General features: G+C 53.7%; 2 protein-coding genes and 1 non-coding gene across 3 annotated transcripts; 2 read left to right on the top strand and 1 right to left on the bottom strand.

Annotated features, from left to right (window-relative positions):
* Positions 1-6,147: 6,147 nt before the first annotated feature.
* Positions 6,148-13,448, top strand: rpl18 (ribosomal protein L18). The gene is made up of 6 exons (XM_068022047.1): positions 6,148-6,257; positions 6,894-7,001; positions 7,329-7,427; positions 10,280-10,403; positions 13,088-13,157; positions 13,329-13,448. Exons 2-6 carry the CDS (start codon positions 6,960-6,962, stop codon positions 13,402-13,404), a joined length of 411 nt encoding a protein of 136 aa, XP_067878148.1. The 5' UTR covers positions 6,148-6,257; positions 6,894-6,959; the 3' UTR covers positions 13,405-13,448.
* Positions 7,708-7,775, top strand: LOC137356519 (small nucleolar RNA R38). The gene has a single exon (XR_010971095.1). It is a non-coding gene; the product is annotated as a small nucleolar RNA R38 (small nucleolar RNA).
* A 2,215-nt stretch (positions 13,449-15,663) lies between the features above and the next one.
* On the bottom strand, positions 15,664-21,718 carry LOC137356177 (uncharacterized). The gene is made up of 3 exons (XM_068022014.1): positions 21,628-21,718; positions 17,836-18,379; positions 15,664-16,340 (listed from the first exon to the last, which is right to left on the bottom strand). Exons 2-3 carry the CDS (start codon positions 18,370-18,372, stop codon positions 15,762-15,764), a joined length of 1,116 nt encoding a protein of 371 aa, XP_067878115.1. The 5' UTR covers positions 18,373-18,379; positions 21,628-21,718; the 3' UTR covers positions 15,664-15,761.
* Between the last annotated feature and the right edge of the window lie 272 nt (positions 21,719-21,990).

Here is a 21,990-nt window from a genome sequence, read left to right as displayed (position 1 = left end):
GAGCGCAGAGGGGGGCGGGGCAGTGCCCACTGACCTCCTTTCCCCTCATTATTTTTCCACCGGGACGCCAGATACCAGCTCCCCGTCCCGTCGCCAGTCAAGCGGCCCGGTTCCTTTTTTTTATTTTTATTTAAAATGGTTGGGGGATTTGGAGGCCGGCGGTGGGGTTGGAGTTCGCCCCCTGACCCGGTTGCCAAGGGCGATCGGCCGCCATCTTTGAGACGGGCGCCCGACCTCCGCCGCCATCTTTGAGGCGGGCACCACTGGGCTCCGGGCTTCGGAGGAGTGTGGTGGGTTGGGGGGCTGGGGTGGGTCCTGCCGCCGCCATCTTTGGTCAAGGCGGCGCAGGCGCCGTGAGTGCCGAAGCGCATGTCATTGCAAGCCGCCGGCCATCTTTGATCAGGGCAATGCCATTGAATGTGGTGGAGTTATGTTCAAATCCCTCCATGGCCCCTCGCCTCCCTCCCTCCCTCCCTCCCTATCTCTCTAACCTCCTCCAGTCCCTACAATTCTCATCCTCCTGTTCAAATCCCTCCATGGCCCCTCGCCTCCCTCCCTATCTCTCTAACCTCCTCCAGTCCCTACAATTCTCATCCTCCTGTTCAAATCCCTCCATGGCCCCTCGCCTCCCTCCCTATCTCCTCCAGTCCCTACAATTCTCATCCTCCTGTTCAAATCCCTCCATGGCCCCTCGCCTCCCTCCCTCCCTGTCTCTCTAACCTCCTCCAGTCCCTACAATTCTCATCCTCCTGTTCAAATCCCTCCATGGCCCCTCGCCTCCCTCCCTCCCTATCTCTCTAACCTCCTTCAGCCCCTACAATTAGAGAGAATATCCCGGGGTGCAACGTCCAGCGAGGCCATATGGGTAGAACGTAGAAATAAGAAAGGGGTGATGACTTTGATGGGATTATACTATAGGCCCCCCAATAGTCAGAGGGAAGTGGAGGAGCATATATGTAGGGAAATCACAGATCGGTGTAGGAATTACAGGGTTGTAATAGTAGGTGATTTTAACTTCCCTAATATTGACTGGGACTGCCTTAGTGCTGAGGGATCAGATGGGGAAGAATTTGTTAAGTGTGTCCAGGATAGTTTTCTGAAGCAGTATGTGGATGGCCCTACTACAGAAGGGGCTACACTCGACCTCCTCTTAGGAAATGAGGCTGGGCAGGTGGTTGATGTGTCAGTGGGGGAGCACTTTGGGACCAGTGAGCATAACTCTATTAGCTTCAAGATAGTTATGGAAAAGGATAGGACTGGTCTTCAGGTTGAAGTCCAAAATTGAGGGAAGGCTAATTTCGATGGCATCAGACAGGGACTCTCAAAGGTTGAATGGGAGAGGCTGTTTACAGGTAAAGGGACGTCTGGCAAGTGGGAGGCTTTTAAAAGTGAGATAGGAAGAGTTCAGGGCCGGCATCTTCCTGTTAGATGGAAGGGCAATGCTGGCAAGTTTAGGGAACCTTGGTTGACATGGGATATTGAGGGTCTGGTCAGGACAAAGAAGGAGGCATATGTCAGATATAGGCAGCTGGGATCGAGCGAGTCCCTCGAGGAGTATAAGGGGTGTAGGAGTACACTTAAGAAGGAAATTAGGAGGGCAAAAAGGGGCCATGAGATTTCCCTGGCAGATAAGATAAAGGAGAATCCTAAAAGATTCTATAAGTATATTAAGAGTAAAAGGGTAGCTAGGGAGAGAGTAGATCCCCTTAAGGATCAGTGTGGCAATCTATGTGTGGAGCCACGGGAAATGGGCGAGGTCTTAAATGAATACTTCTTGTATTTACCGTGGAGAAGGTCATGGAAGCTAGTGAGTTCAAGGGAGGGAACAGCGATATCCTGGAGCATATCAACATTACAAAGGAGGAGGTGTTGGAGGTTTTGAAGCGCATTAAGGTGGATAATTCCCAGGGCCTGACCAGGTGTATCCTAGGATGCTATGGGAAGCAAGGGAGGAGATTGCTGGGGCTCTGGCAGAGATTTTTGTATCATCGTTAGGCACGGGTGAGGTACCGGAAGACTGGAGGATAGCTAATGTTGTGCCTTTATTTAAGAAGGGCAGCAGGGATAAGCCAGGGAACTACAGGCCGGTGAGCCTTACATCAGTGGTGGGAAAGTTCTTGGAAGGGATTCTGAGAGACAGGATTTATATGCATTTGGAAAGGCAAGGTCTGATTAGGGATAGTCAGCATGGCTTTGTGCGTGGGAAATCATGTCTCACGAATTATGAGTTTTTTGAGGAGGTGACCAAGAGGATTGACGAGGGCAGGGTGATGGACATTGTCTACATGGACTTTAGCAAGGCCTTTGACAAGGTCCTGCATGGTAGGCTGGTCCGGAAGGTTCGAACACATGGGATCCAGGGTGAGCTGGCCAATTGGATACAAAATTGGCTTGGTGATAGGAGGCAGAGGGTGGTAGTGGAGGGTTGTTTTACAGATTGGAGGCCGGTGACCAGTGGTGTGCCGCAGGGATCGGTGCTGGGCCCTCTGTTGTTGGTCAGATATATTAATGACTTGGATGTGAATGTAGGGGGCATGATTAGTAAGTTTGCAGATGATACCAAAATTGGTGGTATAGTGGACAGTGAAGAAGGTTGTCTAAGGTTACAACAGGATATAGATCAACTGGGAAAGTGGGCAAGGGATTGGCAAATGGAATTTAATGCAGACAAGTGTGAAGTGATGCATTTTGGGACGTTAAACCAGGGCAGGACATATACAGCGAATGGCAGGACCCTGGGGAGTGTTGTTGAGCAGAGAGACCTTGGGGTGCAAGTACATAGTTCCCTGAAAGTGGCAACACAGGTAGACAGGGTGGTGAAGAAGGCGTATGGCATGCTTGCCTTCATCGGCCGAGGCATTGAGTACAAGAGTTGGGACGTCCTGTTACAGTTGTACATAACGTTGGTTAGGCCGCATTTGGAGTACTGTATGCAGTTCTGGTCGCCGCACCACAGGAAAGATGTGATTAAGCTAGAGAGTGTGCAGAAAAGATTCACAAGGATGTTGCCTGGTTTGGAGGGCTTGAGTTATAAAGAGAGATTGGATAGGCTGGGTCTGTTTTCCCTGGAGCGAAGGAGGCTGAGAGGGGACATGATAGAGGTATATAAAATTATGACAGGCATAGATAGGGTAGATAGCCAGAGTCTGTGTCCCATGGTAGGGGTGACTAAAACTAGAGGGCATAGATTTAAGGTGAGAGGGAAAAGGTTTAAAGGGGATCAAAGGGGTAAATTTTTCACACAAAGAATAGTGGGTATCTGGAATGAGCTGCCTGAGGAGGTGGTGGAGGCAGGAACAGTAGCGACATTTAAGAGGCATCTGGACAGGTACTTGAATGAGGGGGGAGAAAAGAGAAATGTAGAGGATAGCATAGCTTGGGGAGTAGATATGTTCTCTGCAGAGAAGACAGGGAGTCCCGAAGGCTGTGTTGCCTACCTGGTCCCAAGGTTAAGGACATCTCTTCTGGGCTGGAGAGTAACTTGGAGTGGGAGGGGAAGGATCCAGTTGTCGTGGTCCACATAGGTACATACAACATAGGTAGGACGAGGAAAGAGGTTCTGCTGAGGGACTATGGCTCAAAGACTGGAGTGGGAGAAATGGGTTCCAATTCATGAGGCACTGGCACCAGTACCGGGGAAAGAGAGAGCTGTTCCATTGGGACGGGCTTTGTTTGAATCATGCTGGGACCAATGTCCTGGCGAATCATATAACTAGGGTTGTGGGTCGGACTTTAATTAGTTGGGGGGGGGGGGGAGGGTTCAATTGAAGGGAAGTTTAAAACCGCTAATGTGACGCCCCTGTTCAAGAAGGGAGGGAGACAAAAAGCAGGAAACTATAGGCCAGTCAGCCTAACATCGGTCGCTGGGAAAAATGCCAGAGTCCGTTATTTAGGAAGAAATAGCAGGACATTTAGCAAAGCTTAACGCAATCAAACAGAGTCAACACGGTTTTGTGAAAGGGAAATCATGTTTGACAAATTTGTTAGAGTTCTTTGAGGATATAACAAGCAGAGTGGATAAAGGGGAACCGGTAGATGTAGTGTATTTAGATTTTCAGAGGGCTTTCGATAAGGTGCCACGTAAAAGGTTATTACACAAAATAAGAGCTCAGGGTACTGGGGGTAATGTGTTGGCATGGATTGAGGATTGGCTAACACACAGAAGGCAGAGAGTCGGGATCAATGGGTCTTTTTCGGGTCGGAAAGACGTAGCGGAGTTCCACGAGGATCGGTCCTGGGGCCTCAACTATTTACTATCTATATTGATGACTTGGAGAAGGGGGGGGCAGAGTGTAATATATCCAAATTTGCGGACGATACAAAAATAGGTGGGAGGGCATGTTGTGATGAGGACACAAGGAATCTGCAAAGGGATATAGATGGGTTAAGTGAGTGGGCAAAAACCTGGCAGATGGAGTGTAATGTAGGAAAGTGAGAGGTCATTCACTTTGGTAGGAAGAATAAAAAGGCAGATTATTATTTAGATGGAGAAAGGCTACAAAATACTGCAGTCCAGGGGGATCTGCGTGTTCCTGTATATGAAACACAAAATGCTAGCATGCAGGTGCAGCAAGTAATTGGGAAGGCAAATGGAATTTTGGCCTTTATTGCTAGGGGGTTCGAGTTTAGAAATAGGGAAGTCCTGTTACAACTGTACGGGGTGTTGGTGAGGCCACACCTGGAGTACTGCGTACAGTTTTGGTCCCCGTGTTTAAGGAAGGATATACTAGCATTGGAGGCAGTTCAGAGAAGGTTCACGAGGCTGATTCCTGGGATGAAGGGGTTGTCTAATCAAGAACGGCTAAACAGGTTAGGCCTTTATTCATTAGAGTTTGGAAGAATGAAGGGGTGATCTTATCGAAACGTAGAAGATTCTGAGAGGGCTCGACAGGGTAGACGTTGAGAAGATGTTTCCATCAGTGGGGGGATCTCGAACTAGGGGACATAGTTACAGAATAAGGGGGCAAACATTTAAAACTGAGGTGCAAAGGAATTTCTTCTCTCTGAGGGTGGTGAAAGTATTTAAAGAGGAGGTAGACAGATTTTTGAAATATCGGGGAGGTGAGGGCGATGAGGAGCTGGCACGAAAGAGGAGTTGAGACCTGGGACAGATCAGCCACGATCTTATTGAATGGCAGGGCAGGCTCGAGGGGCCGAGGGGCCTACTCCTGCTCCTATTTCTTATGTGCTTACATTCTTATGTCAATCCCTCCATGGCCCCTTGCCCCCCTCCCCCTCCCTATCTCTATAACCCCCTCCAGCCCTCCGAGATCTCTGCTCTCTTCCAATCCCGGCCTCTTGAGCATCCCATTGCTCCGCCATTGGTGTCTTCAGCTGCCTCCCTCCCTCTCTCTCTCCCGCCCCCCCCTCCTTTAAGTCGTTCCTGAAAACCTCCCTCTTCGACCGGGCCTTTGCTGGCACCGTCCCGCGTAGCTCCTGGTGTGGCCCGGGGTTGAACGTTCTCCCGGTGTTGGCACCCGTGATTGTTTGCGGCGTGTCCGTCGTTTTGCGTCGATGGAATGATGCCAACCCCCCCCTTGGGTGCAGTTGAATAGGAGGGTGTGGTTGGACCGGGGCAGAGGGGCCGAGTGGCCCATTTCCTGCGCCCCGAATGGTGTTCCGGGGGCTGGACCCTGCGGCAACTCGACTTGAGGGGCCCAAATCAATTAACATTTCACATTCCCCCTCCCCTCTCTGCAACAGCTTGTTGTGGGGGGCAGCAGGATTTTGGCTGCAGTGCGCTGTGGCGGCCTCTGGCGGCTGCTGTAGGAGGAGTGGAGCGAAAGAAAGAACTGGTCGCCTCTTGCCCACCCTCCAGTGCTCCTTGGCCGCCGGAGGGTGGGGGAGCTCCTCGCGAGAGCGGCGCCGCGGGATTACCCATAAGCCGCCGCGCGGCGCTGGCCACGCCCCTTCTTCTCCGACCAAAATGGTGAGTGGCGGCGGCCGGGTTGGGGGGGTCGGTACTATCGGCGCCATCCGACCCTTTCTGGCCCCCGGAGCGGTCCCAAAACCCCGGCATCGGGTGGGAAAACGCTCCGGCGAGCCGGATGGCGCGATATGGGTGGGCGGTTTGGGGGGGGGCCGTTATTTTTGTTTCAGCCGTTGATTGACCTGTCGCTCTTTCCATCTTTCCCCCCCCCTCCTTCTGCATCCGTCGCCATCGGCGCCAGGGAGTGGACATCCGGCACAACAAGGATCGCAAAGTGCGCAGGAAGGAGCCCAAGAGCCAGGACATCTACCTGCGGCTGCTGGTCAAGGTGAGCGAGTCGGCTGGAGCCGCGATGGAGGAGCCTCCCCCCTCCCCTTCTCCTTCGTGGCCATCTTCCCGTCCCATCCTCTCCTCAGGGGGATTCCGCGGGGTCCTAACGCCGGCCGCGGTTCAGTGGAGTCAGCAACTGGTCACATGCAAGTTACAACATGTGATCTTACAGGGCTGGTTGTTGGCCATTTGGAGGGGGGAGGGGGGGTTGGTTTCCCCCACCTGCCGGGGATGAATAATAAATTAGGGGACTGTTAATTTTGTTAAAGGTGTTGTTGAAGCCCGCAAAAAAACAAAATTCTGGAACGCCGCAAAATTCAGGAAGGGCGCCGCCGAAGTTCGGAGAGGAAGACGGAACAGAACCGGGGCGCCGCCGCCGCCCCCCCACCACCACACCCAGAGGATGGGGGGGGGCGCAGGGTCTTCGGGTAACGCAGCCGGTGAGGCTGGAGTCGCCCCGCCCCTCGAGAAGTGAAGGCTAAGAGGAAATTCAATGGAGGCGTTCGCTAATTGTACGGTCCCGATGGCGGGAAAGCGTTTCCGGCGGTGGGGGGTGGTTTGTGTGTGTCGGGGGCCAGGAATACGATCCCGTCGTGTTGACGCTTTGTCTCTTTCTCTTCCCCCCCCTCCGCAGTTGTACCGGTTCCTCGCCCGCAGATCCAATGCCCCCTTCAACAAAGTGGTGCTGAAACGGCTCTTCATGAGCAGGGCCAACCGTCCGCCCTTGTCGCTGGCTCGTCTGGTGAGTTCCGCGCGGAGGGGAGGGTGGGGCTCGGAGGGGGATCCTGCCAGCACTGAGCTCTGCAGTCCAGGCCGACGCTCCCCCCGGTGTCAGTACTGAGGGAGTGCTGCACTGTCGGAGGGAGATGTATATACTCTAGGACTTGATCTCCATAATCCAGACCGACACTCACCCTGGTGTCAGTACTGAGGGAGTGCTGCACTGTCGGAGGTGCCGTCTCTCGGAAGCAGACGTTAAACCGAGTTGCCCCGTCTGCCCTCCTGGGTGGGTGTAAAAGATCTGTGTAAATTTAGGCTCGTATGACCTTGTTATATTCACTCTCCCAAGATACGCAAAATGAAGATGCCTGGTCGTGAGAGCAAGACTGCGGTGGTGGTGGGATCGATAACAGACGACGTTCGTATCTGGGATATCCCCAAGCTTAAGGTGAGAGTTGCGGGGGTGGAGGGGGGGGGGGTGCGGTTATGAGAGACCCCTTTTGTCGTATCGCTCGACCTGCTGCGTGGTCCGAGCAGAATGTCGCTCCCGGGTCTGCCTTTGCATCCACTCATTCCGGGCAGCATCTCTGCGAATCTGCGCTGGCTCCCCGCCCCCCTGTGATGCTTTGCTACCTTCCCGCGGTGGTATTGGTCGGGAGGAAGTGGCACGGTGGCCTTGTGGGGACGCAGGAGATCGCGCAGCAGGGTGAGTGGCGTGCTCCCAGTGACTAAGCCAGTGATGATTGTTATCCCTGTCTGAAGACACGGTGTTGAAGTATTTTTGACTGAGGCTTAGTCTCGGAGGGTTTCTAGTTGTGAAAGACCCCTTGGGGATGAGCGACCATAATATGATAGAATTCTTCATCAAGATGGAGAGTGACGTAGTTGATTCTGAGACTCGCGTCCTGAATCTTTATAAAGGAAACTATGAAGGTATGAGACGCGAGTTGGCCATGACGGATTGGGAAACGTTACTGAAAGGGCTAACGGTGGATAGGCAATGGCAAACATTTAAAGAGCGCACGGATGAACTGCAACAATTGTTTATCCCTGTCTGGTGCAAAAGTAAAATGGGAAAGGTAGCCAAACCATGGCTTACAAGAGAAATTCGAGGTAGAATTAGATGCAAAGAAGAGGCATATAAATTCGCCAGAAAAAACAACAGACCTGAGGATTGGGAACAGTTTAGAATTCAGCAAAGGAGGACCAAAGGATTTATTAAGAAGGAGAAAATAGAGTACGAGAGCAAGCTTGCGGGGAACATAAAAACTGATTGTAAAAGTTTCTATAGGTATGTGAAGAGAAAAAGATTGGTGAAGACAAATGTAGGTCCCTTACAGTCAGAAACAGGGGAATTTATTATAGGGAACAAAGAAATGGCTGACCAACTAAATGCATACTTTGGTTCTGTCTTCACAAAGGAGGACACAAATATCATACCAGAAATGTTGGGGAACACAGGGTTTAGTGAGAGAGAGAGGAACTGAAGGAAATCAGTATTAGTAGAGAAATGGTGTTGGGGAAATTGATGGGATTGAAGGCCGATAAATCCCCAGGACCTGATAATCTACATCCCAGAGTACTTAAGGAAGTGGCCCGAGAAATAATGGATGCATTGCTGGTCATCTTCCAAGATTCTATAGACTCTGGAACAGTTCCTACAGATTGGAGGGTAGCTAATGTAACCCCACTATTTAAAAAGGGAGGTAGAGAGGAAACAGGGAATTATAGACCAGTCAGCCTGACGTCAGTAGTGGGGAAAATTCTAGAATCCATTATCAAAGATTTTATAGCCGTGCACTTAGAGAACAGTGATAGAATCGGACAGAGTCAGCATGGATTTACGAAAGGGAAATCATGCTTGACAAATCTAGAATTCTTTGAGGATGTAACTAGTAGAGTTGATGAGGGGAAGCCAGTGGATGTGGTTTATTTGGACTTTCAGAAGGCTTTCGACAAACTCCCACATAGATTAGTGTGTAGAATTAAAGCACATGGGATTGGGGGTAGTGTATTGCGATCGCTAGAAAATTAGTTGGCGGACAGGAAACAAAGAGTAGGGATAAACGGGTCTTTTTCCGAATGGCAGGTAGTGACTAGTGGGGTACCGCAGGGATCGGTGCTAGGACCCCAGCTATTCACAATATATATTAATGATTTAGATGAGGGAACTAAATGTAATATCTCCAAATTTGCAGATGACACAAAACTGGGTGGGAGGGTGAGTTGTGAGGAGGATGCAGAGAGGCTTCAGGGTGATTTGGACAAGTTGAGTGAGTGGGCTAATGCACGGCAGATGCAGTATAATGTGGATAAATGTGAGGTTATCCACTTTGGTAGCAAAAACAGGAAGGCAGATTATTATCTGAATGTCTATAAACTGAGAGAGGGGAATATGCAGCGAGACCTGGGTGTTCTCGTACACCAGTCGCTGAAGGTAAGCATGCGGGTGCAACAGGCGGTAAAAAAGGCAAATGGTATGTTGGTCTTCATAGCGAGAGGATTCGAGTACAGGAGCAGGGATGTCTTGCTGCAATTATACAGGGCCTTGGTGAGGTTACACCTGGAATATTGTGTGCACTTTTGGTCTCCTTATCTGAGGATGTTCTTGCTCTAGAGGGAGTGCAGCGAAGGTTTACCAGACTGATTCCTGGGATGGCGGGACTGACGTATGAGGAGAGATTGAGTCAGTTAGGATTATATTGGCTGGAGTTCAGAAGAGTGAGGGGGGGATCTCACAGAAACCTATAAAATTCTAACAGGACTTGACAGGGTAGATGCAGGAAGGATGTTCCCGATGGTGGGGGGGAGTCCAGAACCAGGGGTTATAGTCTAAGGATACGGGGTAAACCTTTCAGGACTGAGATGAGGAGAAATTACTTCACCCAGAGAGTGGTGAGCCTGTGGAATTCACTACCACAGAAAGCAGTTGAGGCCAAAACATTGTACGTTTTCAAGAAGGAGTTAGATATAGCTCTTGGGGGTGAAAGAAAGGGATCAAAGGGTATTGGGGGTGGGGGTGGAAGCGGGAACAGGTTACTGAGTTTGGACGATCAGCCATGATCATAATGAATGGCGGAGCAGGCTCGAAGGGCCGAATGGCCTACTCCTGCTCCTATTTCCTATGGAATCCACGGAAGAGTGGAAACGTTTGAAGCAAGTGACACGATTGGCGTGAAATCCACCGAAGACGGGGATGAAGCTGTTCGTCCTCTCCCTGTGGCTCAGGCTTTGATGTGATGGAATGCTTTGAATAGTGGTCAGATGGAGGATAAATGAAATGATTGTGTCTCTGCACAGGTTTGTGCTCTACGGGTCACCGACGGCGCTCGACATCGCATTCTGAAAGCCGGAGGCCAGATCATGACCTTTGACCAGCTAGCCCTGGCCGCTCCCAAGGGTAATGGTACAGTGCTGCTTTCAGGTAAGTAAAGCTCCCTCTACACTGTCCCCATCAAACACTCCCAGGACAGGTACAGTACGGGGGGTTAGATACAGAGTAAAGCTCCCTCTACACTGTCCCCCATCAAACACTCCCCAGGACAGGTACAGTACGGGGGGTTAGATACAGAGTAAAGCTCCCTCTACACTGTCCCCCATCAAACACTCCCCAGGACAGGTACAGTACGGGGGGTTAGATACAGAGTAAAGCTCCCTCTACACTGTCCCCCATCAAACACTCCCAGGACAGGGACAGCATGCGGGGGTTAGATACAGAGTAAAGCTCCCTCTACACTGTCCCCATCAAACACTCCCAGGACAGGGACAGCACGCGGGGGTTAGATACAGAGTAAAGCTCCCTCTACACTGTCCCCCATCAAACACTCCCAGGACAGGGACAGCACGCGGGGGTTAGATACAGAGTAAAGCTCCCTCTACACTGTCCCCCATCAAACACTCCCAGGACAGCACGCGGGGGTTAGATACAGAGTAAAGCTCCCTCTACACTGTCCCCATCAAACACTCCCAGGACAGGGACAGCACGCGGGGGTTAGATACAGAGTAAAGCTCCCTCTACACTGTCCCCCATCAAACACTCCCAGGACAGGGACAGCACGCGGGGGTTAGATACAGAGTAAAGCTCCCTCTACATTGTCCCCCATCAAACACTCCCAGGACAGGTACTGTACGGGGGTTAGATACAGAGTAAATCTCCCTCTACACTGTCCCCCATCAAACACTCCCAGGACAGGTACAGCACGGGGGTTAGATACAGAGTAAAGCTCCCTTTACACTGTCCCCCATCAAACACTCCCAGGACAGGTACAGTACGGGGGGTTAGATACAGAGTAAATCTCCCTCTACACTGTCCCCCATCAAACACTCCCCAGGACAGGTACAGTACGGGGGTTAGATACAGAGTAAAGCTCCCTTTACACTGTCCCCCATCAAACACTCCCCAGGACAGGTACAGCACGGGGGTTAGATACAGAGTAAAGCTCCCTTTACACTGTCCCCCATCAAACACTCCCAGGACAGGTACAGTACGGGGGGTTAGATACAGAGTAAAGCTCCCTCTGCACTGTCCCCATCAAACACTCCCAGGACAGGTACAGCACGGGGGTTAGATACAGAGTAAAGCTCCCTCTACACTGTCCCATCAAACACTCCCCAGGACAGGTACAGTACGGGGGGTTAGATACAGAGTAAAGCTCCCTCTACACTGTCCCCATCAAACACTCCCAGGACAGGGACAGCACGCGGGGGTTAGATACAGAGTAAAGCTCCCTTTACACTGTCCCCCATCAAACACTCCCAGGACAGGTACAGTACGGGGGGGTTAGATACAGAGTAAAGCTCCCTTTACACTGTCCCCCATCAAACACTCCCAGGACAGGTACAGTACGGGGGTTAGATACAGAGTAAAGCTCCCTCTACACTGTCCCCCATCAAACACTCCCAGGACAGGTACAGTACGGGGGTTAGATACAGAGTAAAGCTCCCTCGACACTGTCCCCATCAAACACTCCCAGGACAGGTACAGTACGGGGGGTTAGATACAGAGTAAAGCTCCCTCTACACTGTCCCCATCAAACACTCCCCAGGACAGGTACAGTACGGGGGGTTAGATACAGAGTAAAGCTCCCTCTACACTGTCCCCATCAAACACTCCCAGGACAGGTACAGTACGGGGGGTTAGATACAGAGTAAAGCTCCCTCTACACTGTCCATCATCAAACACTCCCAGGACAGGTACAGTACGGGGGGTTAGATACAGAGTAAAGCTCCCTTTACACTGTCCCCCATCAAACACTCCCAGGACAGGTACAGTACGGGGGGTTAGATACAGAGTAAAGCTCCCTCTACACTGTCCCCCATCAAACACTCCCAGGACAGGTACAGTACGGGGGTTAGATACAGAGTAAAGCTCCCTCTACACTGTCCCCCATCAAACACTCCCAGGACAGGTACAGTACGGGGGGTTAGATACAGAGTAAAGCTCCCTCTACACTGTCCCCCATCAAACACTCCCAGGACAGGTACAGTACGGGGGTTAGATACAGAGTAAAGCTCCCTCTGCACTGCCCCCATCAAACACTCCCAGGACAGGTACAGTACGGGGGGTTAGATACAGAGTAAAGCTCCCTCTGCACTGCCCCCATCAAACACTCCCAGGACAGGTACAGTACGGGGGGTTAGATACAGAGTAAAGCTCCCTCTACACTGTCCCCCATCAAACACTCCCAGGACAGGTACAGTACGGGGGGTTAGATACAGAGTAAAGCTCCCTCTACACTGTCCCCCATCAAACACTCCCAGGACAGGTACAGTACGGGGGGTTAGATACAGAGTAAAGCTCCCTCTACACTGTCCCCATCAAACACTCCCAGGACAGGTACAGTACGGGGGTTAGATACAGAGTAAAGCTCCCTCTGCACTGCCCCCATCAAACACTCCCAGGACAGGTACAGTACGGGGGGTTAGATACAGAGTAAAGCTCCCTCTGCACTGCCCCCATCAAACACTCCCAGGACAGGTACAGTACGGGGGGTTAGATACAGAGTAAATCTCCCTTTACACTGTCCCCCATCAAACACTCCCATGACAGGGACAGCATGGAGTTCGATCCGATATAATTGATGCCATTTTTTTGCGCCTGTTTTCCAGGACCTCGCAAAGGTCGGGAAGTTTACAGACATTTTGGGTCAGCTCCTGGGACGCCACACAGCCACACCAAGTACGTACTTTGCTCTCTTGCTGCTCTCTTTCCCCCCCCTCCCTCCCTCTCCCTGCTCTTCCCCGCCCCCCTCGCTGCTCCCTTCCCCACTGCGCTCTCCCCCTCTCTCTCCCTACTCCCACACACACATTTCTGCAACAGTCTCCAATCTCCTCTCCTTTCTCCTCACAGGCCCTACATCTCCTCCAAGGGTCGGAAGTTTGAACGAGCTCGAGGTCGCAGAGCGAGCCGTGCATACAAGAATTGAGCAGTTTCTATGTCTGTATCAATAAAGTCATATTAAACCACCGAGCACCTCTCCTATTGTCTTTGCAACTCCCCATGAACGCTGACCACTGTCTGGTGGATGGGACAGTGATCAGGAACCCTGGCTGATTTCCCCCTCTCCAAAGAGAAGGACTTGGTGGATGATGAGCCTAGGGAAGGGAGTGCAGATAGTCTCAGTCATCTCATTATCAAAAAGGAGGAGGTGTTGGGCATTTTTCAAAGCATTAAGGTAGATAAGTCCCCAGGGCCTGATGGGATCTATCCCAGAATACTGAGGGAGGCAAGGGAGGAAATTGCTGGGGCCTTGACAGAAATCTTTGCATCCTCATTGGCTACAGGTGAGGTCCCAGAGGACTGGAGAATAGCCAATGTTGTTCCTTTGTTCAAGAAGGGTGGCAAGGATAATCCAGGAAATTATAGGCCGGTGAGCCTTACGTCAGTGGTAGGGAAATTATTAGAGAGGATTCTTTGGGACAGGATTTACTCCCATTTGGAAACAAACGAACTTATTAGCGAGAGACAGCATGGTTTTGTGAAGGGGAGATCGTGTCTTAGTAATTTGATTGAGCTTTTTGAGGAAGTGACGAAGATGATTGATGAAGGAAGGGCAGTGGATGTTATCTATATGGTCTTCAGTAAAGCCTTTGACAAGGTCCCTCATGGCAGACTGGTACAAAAGGTGAAGTCACACGGGATCAGAGGTGAACTGGCAAGATGGATACAGAACTGGCTCAGTCATAGAAGACAGAGGGTAGCAGTGGATGGGTGTTTTTCTGAATGGAGGGATGTGACTAGTGGTGTTCCGCAGGGATCAGTGCTGGGACCTTTGCTGTTTGTAGTGTATATAAATGATTTGGAGGAAAATGTAGCAGGTCTGATTAAGTTTGCAGACGACACAAAGGTTGGTGGAGTTGCGGATAATGATGAGGATTGTCAGAGGATACAGCAGGATATAGATCGGTTGGAGACTTGGGCGGAGAAATGGCAGATGGAGTTTAATCCGGACAAATGTGAGGTAATGCATTTTGGAAGGTCTAATGCAGGTGGGAAGTATACAGTAAATGGCAGAACCCTTAGGAGTATTGACAGGCAGAGAGATCTGGGTGTGCAGATCCACAGGTCACTGAAAGTGGCAACGCAGGTGGATAAGGTAGTCAAGAAGGCATACGGCATGCTTGCCTTCATCGGTCGGGGCATAGAGTATAAAAATTGGCAAGTCATGTTGCAGCTGTACAGAACCTTAGTTAGGCCACACTTAGAATATTGCGTGCAATTCTGGTCGCCACACTACCAGAAGGACATGGAGGCTTTGGAGAGGGTACAGAGGAGGTTTACCAGGACGTTGCCTGGTCTGGAGGGCATTAGCTATGAGGAGAGGTTGGAAAAACTCTGATTGTTTTCAGTGGAACGACGGAGGTGGAGGGGCGACATGATAGAGGTTTTACAAAGTTATGAGCGGCATGGACAGAGTGGATAGTCAGAAGCTTTTTCCCAGGGTGGAAGAGTCAGTTACTAGGGGACATAGGTTTAAGGTGCGAGGGGCAAAGTTTAGAGGGGATGTGCGAGGCAAGTTCTTTACACAGAGGGTGGTGAGTGCCTGGAACTTGCTGCCAGGGGGAGGTGGTGGAAGCAGATACGATAGCGACGTTTAAGAGACATCTTGACAAATATATGAATAGGAAGGGAATAGAGGGATATGGGCCCTGGAAGTGCAGAAGGAGTTAGTTTTGGCAGGCATCAAGATCGGCGCAGGCTCGGAGGGCCTAATGGCCTGTTCCTGTGCTGTACTGTTCTTTGTTCGAACCCAGGGGTCACTGGACAGTGATCAGGAGCAGGAACCCTGGCTGATCCCCCCCCCGCCCCAACTCTCTAATCCCGCGTGAAACACCCAGCAAGTGATGAATGAAGAGGCTGGAGATTAAAAAGTAGATGTAATACTCCTTTATTGAAGAGATGGGCAGTGGAAATGGGGTTACAATGTTTGCTCTGCTTCCCACTGGGGGGACTGGAGAGTTCCCGGTCCATTGCACTGCATCCACCGCCCCCCCCGCCCCAGCCCCCAAAAACCTTTTTCAAACTCCACATCAAGGCTTAAAAAAAAAAATTGGAAATAAATCACGTTTCTCGCGGCCCCTGAAAGGGTGGGGGAATAATCACCTCTCAAGTACGGTAAACATTTAACTCAGGGGAGTGGGGATGTCGGAACTGCGCATCCCACTGAGGGCGAGGTCTGGGCGGGCTGCTGCCCGATTAAGCGGGAGAGAGCGAGCGAGAGGGAGGCGGTCGAGAAGCGAATTCCGCTTTTGTTTTTGTATCTCCTCTCGCTCGCTCTGTCTCCTACCTCAATCCCATTGGCTCGTGAAGCATGCAGGCCAGGTAGGAGCAGATTGTCCAGGCTCGATCGACCTGGGCCTCCATCGTCCTGGGGTAGATGGTCTTCAGGAAGCGGAAGTTCAGCACTTTGTCCACGTGGCTCCGGACACTCAGCACCTGGCGGACCAGGCACTGCTGCTCGTCCGTCAGCTCCCCGTCCTGGAAGAAGTCCGGCAGCCTCAGGCCGGCCAGCGCCTCCTCCCCGCCCACCTCCATCAGCCCCTCCTCCGTCAGCTCCTCCTCGTCCTCCTCCTCCACCTCCTCCTGGTCCTCCAGCCTCCCGCTCTCGCCCACCCGGGCCTTCAGGCCGAAGGCCAGGCCCGAGGCGAAGGTCATGTAGCCGCTGGGGGCCACCAGGGCGTAGCCCCGGCGGACGTAGTGGTTGCGGTAGGGCTGCGCCGTGTCCGTCCGGGTCCTTTCCTTGGCCTGTGACTCGAAGAACAGGTCGGTGCAGTCCAGCAGCGTCAGGGTGCCGCCCCAGTGTTCGAATGTCCTCTTGGGCTGGAAGGTCTCTATGTACTTGGGGCTGCACATCACCGGGACCTGCGGCGGGGGTTGAGGGAGGGAATGAAGACGGGAAACGGCGTTAAGGAGGGAGAGCATTTCAGCGTCATTTAGAAAAAAAATCCAGCTCGCTGCTGCCGCCTGCTGGCCGGACCCCGTCACTGCACCGTTACTGTTTACATAGAAAAACTGAATGGGGGGGGGGGGGGCAGGGCGTGGTGAAATGAGAGGTTTAGGGAGGGAATTCCAGAGCTCGGGGGCCCCCCCCCCCCAAGGCAGCTGAAGGCACGGCTGCCAATGGCGGAGCAATGGGAATTGTGGGGGATGCTCAGGAGGCCGGAATTGGAGGAGGGCAGAGATCGCAGAGGGTTGTCGGGACTGGAGGAGGTTACAGAGATAGGGAGAGGTGGGTGGGCGAGGGGTCACGGATGAGCTGAAGTTTATGGAGCGCGGGAGATGGCAGACCGGCAGAGGGAGAGGGTCGGAATAGTCTGGGGAGGGGGAAGAAAGGGCACGGACGAGGGTTTCAGCAGCCCAGGGGCAGGGGCGGGCAATGTCAGACGAGGTGCAAACAGGCGGTCCATGTGAGGTCAGGAGTTCACCTCGGGGGTCAAATGCCACGCCAGGGCCGCGGACAGTCTGGGTCAGCCTCTTAACGTTCGCCAGGGAGAGGGACGGAGCCGGGTAGCGAGGGAACGGAGTCTGTGACAGGAACCCAAGGCACCGGGCTTCGATCTTCCCAATATTTAATTGCATCCGGTACGGGATGTCGGATAAACACTCCAATAGTGAAGAGACAGCTGAGTGGTGGGGAGAGGCAGTGGTGAGTGAGAGCTGGGGGTCGCCAGCGTACATGTGAAAATTAACACCGTGCACTCGGGACGATGGCGCCGAGGGGCAGCACGTGCATGAGAAATAGGAGGGGGGGGGGGCCGAGGATCGATCCTTGGGGGCACCAGAGGTGCAGGAGCAGGAAGAGGAGCCAATGCAAGTGATTCTCTGACTACCATTGGATCAATAAGAAGGGGACTGGGTGAGAGCAGTCCCACCCGGCTGGAGGACAGTGGAGGAGAACGGTGTTGTCGACCGTGTGACAGTTGGCTCGGCGGCCCCGACCCTACCACTACACTGTTACTGTTTACATAGAAAAACTGAATAGCGGGCAACCGTGTGACAGTCGGCTCGGTGGAGCGATCCTGCCACTGCGCCATTACTGTTTACATAGGAAAACTGACAGTCTGCTCGGTGGTCCAACCTGCTGCTGCACTGTTACTGTTTACATAGAAAAGCTGAACTGGGTGGGGGGGGGCGGGAAATGCGTGACAGTCGGGCTTGGTCGTGTGATCCTGCCACTGCAGTTACTGTTTACATAGAAAAAGTGAATAGGGGGACACCCATGAGACAGTTGGGTCGGTGGTCGACTCTGCCACTGCACCGTTACTGTTTACATAGAAAAACTGAACGGGGTGGGACATAATTGGCTGAGCCTCGTTTGGGTGGGGGTGGTGGGGAAGGGACTGTTTCTGTCGCTCACCTGCATCATTCTGGCCTGGATCACCTCCGTCCAGTTCAGCCACACCCTGGACACGGTCGTCTCGGAGACTTTGAAACGGTAGGCCAGATCCTGCAGCAGGAGGCCCAGGCGGAGCCTGCACATGACCAGCAGGAGCTGGTCGGCGTGGCTGAGGGTGCTGTGGGGCCCGGCGTCCAGCCGGCCCCGGGCGATGTTGCCGCGGATCTTGCCCGAGCACAGCTTGCTGTCCTGCGTCACGAAGTGCAGGAAGGCCTCGAACTTCTCGTAGCTGTCGAAGCCGGTGTAGAAGCGCACCCACTTGCGGCCGGGCTTCATGTTGGCCACCGAGAAGGCGGCCTCCTTCACCTTGTTGTCCTTCTCTTTCATCTGCTGGCTGAGGAAGAGCACGGTGCTGGAGGCCGAGTCCAACTTGCTCCTGCAGCTTGCCCAGTTTGCGTTCCAGGGCCTCCCGCTCACAGCGCAGCGAGGCGTTCTGCATTTGCAGCTCGCTGATCTTCGTGCCCAACTCCATGGAGAGGCTCCAGCGTTCAGTCTCATAACGCTCCTGGAGAGAGAGAGAGCAGGGGGGCAGCGAGAAAGAGGTGTATGTATATATAGAGAGGACAGCGAATGTGGTACCATTATTCAAGAAGGGTAGCAGAGATAAAACAGGTAACTACAGGCCGGTGAGTCTAACATCAGTGGTTGGGAAACTATTGGAATTAAATTCTGAGGGACAGGATTAATCTCCACTTGGAGAGGCAGGGATTAATCAGGGATAGTCAGCATGGCTTTGTCAGGGGGAGATTGTGTCTAACAAATTTAATTGAATTTTTCGAGGAGGTGACTAGATGTGTAGATGAGGGTAAAGCAGTTGATGTAGTCTACATGGACTTCAGTAAGGCTTTTGATAAGGTCCCACATGGGAGATTGGTTAAGAAGGTAAGAGCCCATGGGATCCGGGGCAATTTGGCAAATTGGATGCAAAATTGGCTCAGTGGCAGGAGGCAGAGGGTGATGGTCGAGGGTTGTTTCTGCGATTGGAAGCCTGTGACCAGTGGTGTACCGCAGGGATCGGTGCTGGGACCCTTGCTGTTTGTAGTGTACATTAATGATTTAGACGTGAATACAGGAGGTATGATCAGTCAGTTCGCAGATGACACGAAAATTGGCGGTGTAAATAGTGAGGAGGAAATCCTTAGATTTCAGGGAGATATAGTTGGGCTGGTAAGATGGGCAGAGCAGTGGCAAATGGAAAAGTGTGAGGTAATGCATTTTGGGAGGACTAACAAGGCAAGGGAATATACAATGGATGGTAAGTCCCGAGGAAGTACAGAGGGTCAGAGGGACCTTGGTGTACTTGTCCATAGATCACTGAAGGCAGCAGCACAGGTAGATAACATGGTTAGGAAGGCATATGGGATACTTGCCTTTATTAGCCGAGGCATAAAATATAAGAGCAGGGAGGTTATGATGGAGCTGTTAGGCCACAGCTGGAGTACTGTGTACAGTTCTGGGCACCACACTATAGGAAGGGTGTGATTGCACTGGAGAGGGTGCAGAGGAGATTCACCAGGATGTTGCCTGGGCTGGAGCATTTCAGCTATGAAGAGAGACTGGATAGGCTAGGGTTGTTTTTCTTAGAGCAGAGAAGGCTGAGGGGGGACCTGATTGAGGTGTACAAAATTATGAGGGGCATTGATAGGTTAGATAGGAAGAAACTTTTTCCTTAGTGGAGGTGTCAATAACCAGGGGATGTATATTTACGGTAAGGGGCAGGAGGTTTAGAGGGGATTTGAGGAAAGGTTTTTCACCCAGAGGGTGGATGGAATCTGGAACGCACTGCCTGTAGAGGTGGTGGAGGCAGGGACCCTCACAACATTCAAGACGTACCTAGATGAGCACTTGAAATGACATAGCGTACAAGGCTACGGGCCAAGTGCTGGAAAATGGGATGAGAACGGATCGGTGCTTGATGGCCGGCACGGAAAGCAGAGAGAGAGAGAGAGACAGGGAGGGAGGGAGGGAGAGAGAGCGAGAGAGACCGGGAGGGAGAGAGAGAGACCGGGAGGGAGAGAGAGAGACAGAGAGACCGGGAGAGGGAGAGAGAGAGACCGGGTGGGAGGAAGAGAGAGAGAGACAGGGAGAGAGAGAGACCGGGAGGGAGAGAGAGAGAGACCGGGAGGGAGAGAGAGAGACCGGGAGAGGGAGAGAGAGACAGAGAGACCGGGAGAGGGAGAGAGAGAGAGACCGGGTGGGAGGGAGAGAAACCGGGAGGGAGAGAGAGAGACAGAGAGACCGGGAGAGGGAGAGAGAGAGAGACCGGGTGGGAGGGAGAGAGACCGGGAGGGAGAGAGAGAGACAGAGAGACCGGGAGAGGGAGAGAGAGAGACCGGGTGGGAGGAAGAGAGAGAGAGACAGGGAGAGAGAGAGACCGGGGGGAGGTAATGAGAAGAGAGAGAGACCGGGAGGGAAGGAGAGAGAGAGAGACTGGGAGGGAGGGGGAGAGAGAGAGACCGGGAGGAAGGGTGGGAAGGAGAGAGACCGGGGGGAGGTAGGGAGAAGAGAGAGAGACCGGGGAGAGAGAGAGAGACGGGGGGGGGGGGGGGGGCGGGGGAGAGAGAGAGAGAGACGGGGGGGGGGGGGGAGAGAGAGAGACGGGGGGGGGGTAAGAGAGAGAGACGGGGGGGGTAAGAGAGAGAGACGGGGGGGGGTAAGAGAGAGAGACGGGGGGGGGTAAGAGAGAGAGACGGGGGGGGTAAGAGAGAGAGACGGGGGGGGGGGTAAGAGAGAGAGACGGGGGGGGGGGGAAGAGAGAGAGACGGAGTGGGGGGGAAGAGAGAGAGACGGGGTGGGGGGAAGAGAGAGAGACGGGGTGGGGAGAGAGAGACGGGGGGGGGGGGGAGAGAGAGACGGGGGGGGGAGAGAGAGACGGGGGGGGGAGAGAGAGACGGGGGGGGGGGGAGAGAGAGACGGGGGGGGGAGAGAGAGACGGGGGGGGAAAGAGAGAGACGGGGGGGGAGAGAGAGAGAGAGAGAGAGAGAGACGGGGGGGGGGGGGAGAGAGAGAGAGAGACGGGGGGGGGAGAGAGAGAGACGGGGGGGGGGAGATAGAGACGGGGGGGGGGGGAGAGAGAGAGACGGGGGGGGAGAGAGAGAGAGAGAGAGAGAGAGAGACGGGGGGGGAGAGAGAGAGAGAGAGAGAGACGGGGGGGGGGAGAGAGAGAGAGAGAGACGGGGGGGGAGAGAGAGACGGGGGGGAAAGAGAGACGGGGGGGGGAAAGAGAGACGGGGGGGGAAAGAGAGACGGGGGGGGGGGGAAAGAGAGACGGGGGGGGAAAGAGAGACGGGGGGGGAAAGAGAGACGGGGGGGGAAAGAGAGACGGGGGGGGGAAGAGAGACGGGGGGGGAAAGAGAGACGGGGGGGGAAGAGAGAGAGACGGGGGGGGAAGAGAGAGAGACGGGGGGGGGGGAGAGAGAGACGGGGGGGGGGAGAGAGAGACGGGGGGGGGGAGAGAGAGACGGGGGGGGGGAGAGAGAGACGGGGGGGGGGGAAGAGAGAGACGGGGGGGGGGGGGAAGAGAGAGACGGGGGGGGGGGGAAGAGAGAGACGGGGGGGGGAGAGAGAGAGAGAGAGAGAGACGGAGGGTGAGAGAGAGAGAGACGGGGGGAGAGAGAGAGAGACGGGGGGAGAGAGAGAGAGACGGGGGGGCAGAGAGAGAGAGACGGGGGGAGAGAGAGAGAGACGGGGGGAGAGAGAGAGAGTGAGGGGTTGAGTACCCTCCCTACCCCGTTGCAGACCCCTCGCCCTCACCTTCAGCTCCTTGTACTGGCCGAGTGTTGATGCTAGCTCCCTCTGGAGGCTGCCCAGGCGGCTGTTCTGGGCGTAGATGGTGTCCTTCATCTCCTTGACCATCTTCTTGAGGGTGGGCGTGTCGTCCGGGACCACGTAGGCGCCGTGGTCATGCCCGAAGGCCTGCTCGAAGCGGGCCTCCTTCTGCACGTGCTGGACCGTCTCGCTGACCATCTCCATTAGCTCGGCGGCCAGCACCAGGTCCCCGATCCGGCCCCGGCTGCCCTCGGGAAGCCTGGGCGGGCCCGGCTCCTGCTCCCGACCGCGGCGCTCGTCCGCAACCGCGCGAGAGGGGCCGGAGGGCCCCGCCGGTCCGGCCCCCAG

The sequence above is a fragment of the Heterodontus francisci genome, chromosome 45, assembly GCF_036365525.1.
Source record: "Heterodontus francisci isolate sHetFra1 chromosome 45, sHetFra1.hap1, whole genome shotgun sequence".
Lineage (NCBI taxonomy): Eukaryota > Metazoa > Chordata > Chondrichthyes > Heterodontiformes > Heterodontidae > Heterodontus > Heterodontus francisci.
Note: the sequence above shows the minus strand (reverse complement) of the source record. Positions and strands in the feature narration are given on the sequence as shown.